A 7,314-nucleotide genomic window follows, 5' to 3' on the forward strand; every position below is an offset into this window, starting at 1 on the left:
CACACATATATGTTAGTTATGGAGGTCTACTTACATATATTAACTTGTTTTCATGGTTCAAAACCTTCTAATCGCTGCAAACGAGCCGATCAAAATATCTCCTCACTGACGCTCTCGTCAGCCGCGCTGTTTCAGACCAAAACCACCCCCCCAGAACGTGGACTGTGTTGTGATTGGCCAGCCAACGAGAGCTTTCCCACTTTCCTGTGATTGGCCAGGTACCTGGAAGTGACGTGTTTAGAACGTCAGCTCTCAGATACGCAGCTCTTTTTTTTTTTTTTTTTTTTTTTTTTAAACAACTTTATTGAAATACGGTTACATTACAAAAGTGAAGAAAGAAACATATTACATTAGTGAACAAACAGAGCAAAAACAGGAGAAATAAAACTTTGCCAGGGTAGCTGATGAGTTATTAAAAAGAGAAAGAAAAGGAAGACCAAACATTGACAGTCTTAATTGCTTTTTTGTTATTAGAGCCAGAAATCAAATAAATCAGATACGCAGCTCTCCCTCTGGCACGATTGATGCTCTGCTCGTCATTATCAAAACATTGTTAAATGGCTGTGTCACGACCCCACGCCATAATCCCTTACACATTTGACCCGGAGTCTGACCCAGAGACAGAAGATACTGTCGCAAGTGAAACACCTCCACAACAAAGACTGCTGCAGGACGCCTCAGAATGGTAATGTTTTCTCTGTGTATATTCCCAATACTGTATGTGGTTAATTGTAGGGAGACACTGGTTGAGGCTTGATAACCCGCCCCTCCCCCCACCATTTTCTCTAAGTATAAGCTACAGCAATACCTGTACATGTCTTTTTGTTTTCTATTTAGATTTTATCACTTGCTGTTTGGTGAAACGCTCATTTTAACATTTTGTGTAGATATCTGGTGGGACTGTGATGAAAGTAGTTTTGTTCCCCTGTACGTAATATGAGTAACTGATGAATAGAACTCTTGAATCTATGAAATGTGTTACTGTACTTTTCATACACAATACTGTATCTCTGGACGATGCCCACAGAAGGGGAGAACGTCTGCTGTAGAGAAACACTTAAGGTATTATTTTGCCCATAAGCAATAACTAAGTGTTGTAAAATAATGGATTAGTAAATGTTAGTTTAGATTTATTTTTTTATAAAGCAATGTAGTACAAATTTAACTATTTTCAATCCTGTAATTAGGCCAGTGCCCTATAATGTAGCTCCATTTTCTTTAATCCTGTCTGTAACTATGATTGTACCAACCTTTTTACAGTAATAATCCATCACTTTTTTGAGTGATCCAGCTATTTTCACCTAATTACTCTATGCCATTACTGTAACAGTATTGCTCTGCCCCTTTTTAGGTTATCCGAAGAATGAATGAACTTCCGGACACACCAACATGCATGATCTACCATCCAGGCCTGGAGCCTAACTGCTTGAACCCATACACACTGCAGAACATGAACAACATCTACCGGGCAGACTATGGGCCTTTGCAGGGAAGAACAATACACGAGTATGTATGTAACATACAAATAAGAGGCATATTTAAATCATAACACACATAAGTGATAAAAGAATTGTGTCTTAGAAATGTTTAATAAAAACTTTTTGCACAAAATGTGCACAGTGCAAGAGCAGCATTTAATTTTTTTTACATTTCTATCCACTTTCCAGTCGCTACCGGCATCTAGCATACCGCAGCTTTGTCAGCTGGTGCTGGGGATATTTGGGACGACGTGTACGAGTTGTCATCTCGTCGTGTGTCGTGTGCCGGATACGCCAGGAGTTTCCTGATCTGGCTGGACAATATGTTGGCTTCCGCCCACCCCTTGACTGAAGCGGGTCACGTGTGAGGCAATGACTTCCTCCTTTGAGGGTCTGTCATACTGGGCTGACAGGGTCTCTGGGATGGCGATCTTCCTCATGTCCTCAGCGAAAGACTCTGGGTCCTCCATCACCTCCTCGAACACCAGCCTCATCAATTCAGCCACATAGTCTTTAAAATGTAACAGAGAACCATGACATTACATTCAGACAGTAATTTCTTTACTGTGTCATTACATTTTCAGCTATTTAAATTTAAATGTGTTATTTGTTGTGTTAGGTGTTAATTTAAGTTAATAAGAAAGAAAAAAAAGCCAAAAAAAGTTTGTCAGTATTTGTAAATAAAACATTTTAGTGACTTACTGTACGTGGGGTCTGTTTTGACCGGCTTTGCGGTGGGTTCTCCCTTCTTGGCCTTCGAATACGACACTCTGTAGACAGCTTGGCCTAAAGCTGTTGTTGCCTGCTCACGGCTGGAATTTTCGTTGTGATGCATGGATGCAAGGTACAACCTATGTAATATAAAGATTCCAATCAATGAGACAGTCTTGTTTTGATTTTTAGTTCCAACGGTTATGATGTCCACTTTGCCACCTTCTCTGGGCCCGATGTTGAGGACGTTGCACTGTAGTACAGACTTCGTCGTAGTCCCTCCTTTTCCATGTGGTAGCTACCACCCACTTCATTGCTCTGTTGAGAGAATTGCAAACACAAAGTAGAAGCAACAAATTAAAAACATATCTTTCTTCAAAGTAAAATGTCACGAGAATCCTACACACCTGAACTAGCTGGAGGTCCAAAATTTTGTTGCTGTCCATGTGCATCAAGGAATAGCTCCCAAATTTTGCAGAGTGCCCTGAAGTAAACAGAACAATATGAATTCATTTCTTGAAAAAAACTAGTGATTGATATTTTTTTTATGTTTACAAGTGGTATTTATGATTTTGATGATGGTCTGATTTTTTTCATTACCTGGAGAATCTGCACGCATGTCTCCTGCAACTTGAACTTTCCCCCCCCGGTTTCAATGTGGAGAAAAGGACCTGCTGGTCACTCTTCCACTTGTGGACGATTGCAGGTTCCAGGTATTTCCTTGCATGTTTCCGGAAGGTGTCATAATGAGAAATCTGGAGCTGCAAGGCGCGGCATAGCTAACATAACAATAATACAAACAGTGTTTAGTAATTGTTTATTGGTCGAAAGTGTCATATGATTTGGACGACAAAACATTAATAGTAATACCTTTTCCAGCTGGATGAAGGATGCACCAGTGAAATATGTAGCAGCAGATAACTGTACATTGCCAACTGGGGTGTTCTTAATCATGGGCTGACTTTGCCACTTCCTGGAGTAGTTGCATTTTGGACACGTTTGATGAAATGCAACATACGTGCCCTTCTGTTGCTGCTGCACTTCGCAATTTCTCTTGCACACTGGACATGTGTCAAAAAGCTCCCTCAGGCAGGACTCAAATACAATGTATTTTTTATCCATGTATACAGCACTTTCCGTCCTACAAATGTAACAAGACAAAAAGCATTTAGCCTCACTTCTTTGATCTGAAGTGACATGCCTAGTGAACTTGAAGTCAGTACTTACAACATTGTTGAATCATGTGTTGTTAGGGATCCGCCAGGAGTAAAGGTTGGGTCATTTGGGTCGACTTGTGACTCTGGTGAGGTGAATCCCTCTTCCTCCTCTGACTCAACACGTGCTCTTTTTTGTGGTCCAAACTCTGGCACCTTTATAGGTGTGGATGAAAACATGTACTCCGGCAGTGTGGTTTGTGTGCCAGCAGTCTCATGTGACAACACTGGTGTCTGGGTCCCTATGGAGTAGATACAATGTGTGAACATTTCATGCTCTTCAATAATTTGGTTCTTATGAAATTTCAATTCTACTTACTTTGGCTGTGCACGTGTGCTTTCAAGGTCCCAATTGACAGTTGAGTGGCACATGTTCTCACACTTGGAGCTTCTGTTTGTGTGCCCGTGTGGATAAAACGATCCTGGTATGGAAAATAGTAAAGGTTAAAACAATAATACAGATCATGCTCAAAAGACTGGCTTTCTACTTCATTAACTTTCCTGAATCTGCCCCAATTCGACTATAACTTGTTCCCTACTTTAACATAAACACACGTTTCCAACACCGCCTGAATAACGTTGTGTTTACAAGTGAGAGAGACACATGCACGCAATTGAAACGAGCGAACACGGTCCCAAACTTCTACAGCGATTAGCCTGCTTAGCTCTGTGCTCCCCGGATAGTCACCCAAAATACAGCCGTGTTTACCGGCATGGAGAGACGCATACACGCAATTGAAACGAGCGAACACGGTCCCAAACTTCTACAGCGATTAGCCTGCTTAGCTCTGTGCTCCCCGGTTAGTCACCCAAAATACAACCGTGTTTACCGGCATGGAGAGACGCATACACGCAACTGAAACGAGCGAACACGGTCCCAAACTTCTACAGCGATTAGCCTGCTTAGCTCTGTGCTCCCCGGTTAGTCACCCACAATACAGCCGTGTTTACCATACCCATACACGCAATTGAAACACGAGCGAACGCGTGTAGCTTAGCATGTAGCCGGCTATCGCTAATGCTAAACGGCAGAACGAGCACACAAAGACAGTATTACTGTTTGAAATACTTACTTGTGCTGCAGGTAATCCAGCATGTATTTTAGGTACTGCTCCTTCTTTGAGGCGAAGTGTGGTGCTGTGCCCTGCTTTGTATTGCGCGAAGTTTGTGTAACAATCCTCCGTGAAGTGGTTGCCACATACATGGAGAATTTTGGGAAATGTAGCAGGCACATTCCCATCAAAAATGAACAATATCCACTGAGCTTTTGTTTGCTCATTGGTGGGGAGCTTGTGGAGCGTCTGTCCTTGTTTACTACAACCCAGAACAGAGCAAACTGATCTTTTTTTCGAAGACATGTTCTCAACCGATATGCTCAGCAGCTACAACGAGACTAGTTCTTCTTCTGCGGTTGAATTTACGCAACCGGATGTGCCCGGAGTAGTGCCCGCACCAGGAGGAGCTACGGTGGTGAGAGGAGTGTTGAGGATTTCTGATGACATCATCAGCTTCGGGAAGTGCAGATCCGCTTGGCAGAGCCCAGGACAACAATACAACACTATTTTCTCAGCAGTGGCTGAACTGTTTGTTCTGAAACTTCAGGGTTTCATAAACGAGGTAATGACGCAGATACACACACAAACGCAGCGTTAATTGGAGCTTCCGGTCTTTGTCGCCTTTAATATTTTTCAGTCTACATGTCAAAGTATCCCTGGGAAAGATACTGAACCCCTTTTGGCTGTGTATGTGAATGATTTCTGATGAGCAGGTGGTACAGTAGCCTCAATCACCTGTGTATGAATGCATGAATGAGGTGAATGTTGACTAGCTTTGTAAAACGTTTTGCTGTGCTATATTAATGCAGTCCATTTATCATCCATTTCACCATGAAATGAAAAATGTAAATGTTAAAATACAGTGTACACTTCTTACTTTGAGAAATCCCTTTGCCAGTGTCTTATGGAGACTATCCACCTTCCTCTTGTTCCATCCCATGGCAAGCATTGTAATCATATCTGCTCTGCCTGTACAAACAGAGAATATGTAAATTCAATCAATTTCATCATCTGGTGTTGTGTCAAAGCATGCCATGTTATTCTTATATCCTACCTGATTTTGTGGTCAGAGCTGCCCTTGAGAGAAAGCTGTTTACTTGCTCCACCTCCTCACCAACAGTATTTCCTGCACCATTCTGGTTTCTGCCACCCCATCTCACCTGCTCGTAAACAATACAAATATATGTACTAGCTTTAAACTTCCTGTATTTACTTTATTGCCTACACCCCAAATATATCTGATTAATATGTGGAGTGAACGTTCTCACATGATTCATTGTAGTGAATTTTAACAGGCCAGAGATTTACTTCCTTTTTAAGCATGTGTGTGCTTAGACAACAGCAACTCGTTAATTTCTGAGGACCTGCAAAACAACTGTCCAAAATGAGACTACGCACATGAGGCAGCTATGGTGTGCTCATGAACACTACTAAAAAGTACATATCTCTGGCCTTACATGAACTTTGACAAGGCTGTAACATGGTTACACTATATTAAGTGATTTCACTTAAGTGATCAATCTTCCACAAACTTTTAACTTGCACACTGTACCTCACATTTGCCAGTGTGAGCCTTGGCATGCATTACAGAGAGAAAAGGCCTCATCACTGTTAGTGGTTGGAGCTCAGGAAACTTCTCTGCCATCTTCTCCAAATATGGCCAATACCTATAATGAGAAAGCCACTTAAGTGTTTGGGGTGCATACAGTGATAAGGTGACAAATTGGGAAAGTCACCAATAAAATCTCTGTGACCAACCAAAGAACAATATGTAGCTAAATGAATGCTAATAATAATAATAATAATGCCTTACATCTGCTGAACATGGAGGTGATACAACATAAGCCATATCAACTTCCTACAGCCATAATGTCTCAATGGTATGATTTTAGGCCTGTTGTGCCTAACTATAACAAATTAATATAGTGTACCAGTAAAAACCTCGGGTATGACTTGGCAAGGGTTAAGAGTACCTGCAAGTGAGATCCATACAAAATAATTTTATGTTTGCAGTGTCAGCCAGCTCCTTCTGCAGGGACAATGGGTAGGCATATATTTCACCACGGTAGTGATTGAAGCCTTGTAGCAAGATTCCGTGTCTGCAAACAGCAATTTCCAGGCCCTCCTCATCCACCTTGGCCTTTGACTTCTGTGAGGTTTCTCGCCCTGCTGTAAATGTTGCTGGCCCACAGACATCATGAGAAGGAGACACAATCTGTTAAATGTAGCCTGGAGACAATTAAAAAAATAAAGAAGGGGTAGGTGGTTGGATAACACCTTACAATCGTCATTTGGCTTCTTATCTCATCAACAAAGGCAGACACTTTGGCATTTTGTGCGATGAACATGCCATCAAAGAGAGATTGTTAATCTATCCTGTTAAATTAGAAGAATTACTTTGTTTTATTACAGTATTTCTGTCACCTGTGGGAATTAATAGGTACAAATAAATTACATTACTGAAGTTGTTGGGCACGGATTAGGGCTATGAAACCGAGATAAAAAGTTCCTGAACAATTTAATGGATTGTTGTCATGGAACCGTGATATCACAAGCTATAACACATCTGACGAAGTGTAAGAAACAACAATTCAAATGTGGGCTGAAAGTATAAAGTAAAGGGTAATGCTGAACCTTCAAGGCTTTTATACAGTTTTACTTTGAATGTGTAATATTTTAACATTACAATAATGCAATTATGTGATTACAAACCACATTGTTTTCTGATTATCCAGAAACCTTTTCATATTATAAAATAATTTTAGATGCCAGGAATAATGGAATATGAATTGTGTATATGTACGTATATATATATATATATATATATATATATGTGTATATATATGTATATATATA

General features: G+C 40.8%; 1 protein-coding gene across 1 annotated transcript; it reads right to left on the reverse strand.

The window, feature by feature from the left end:
- Positions 1-1,570: 1,570 nt before the first annotated feature.
- Positions 1,571-5,074, reverse strand: LOC131445340 (uncharacterized). The gene is made up of 9 exons (XM_058616354.1): positions 4,477-5,074; positions 3,723-3,825; positions 3,417-3,645; positions 3,060-3,330; positions 2,790-2,968; positions 2,597-2,673; positions 2,412-2,507; positions 2,181-2,329; positions 1,571-1,989 (listed from the first exon to the last, which is right to left on the reverse strand). The coding sequence occupies exons 1-7, from the start codon at positions 4,759-4,761 to the stop codon at positions 2,500-2,502; spliced, it is 1,152 nt and encodes a 383-aa protein (XP_058472337.1). The 5' UTR covers positions 4,762-5,074; the 3' UTR covers positions 1,571-1,989; positions 2,181-2,329; positions 2,412-2,499.
- Between the last annotated feature and the right edge of the window lie 2,240 nt (positions 5,075-7,314).

The sequence above is a fragment of the Solea solea genome, chromosome 18 (genome assembly GCF_958295425.1).
Source record: "Solea solea chromosome 18, fSolSol10.1, whole genome shotgun sequence".
Lineage (NCBI taxonomy): Eukaryota > Metazoa > Chordata > Actinopteri > Pleuronectiformes > Soleidae > Solea > Solea solea.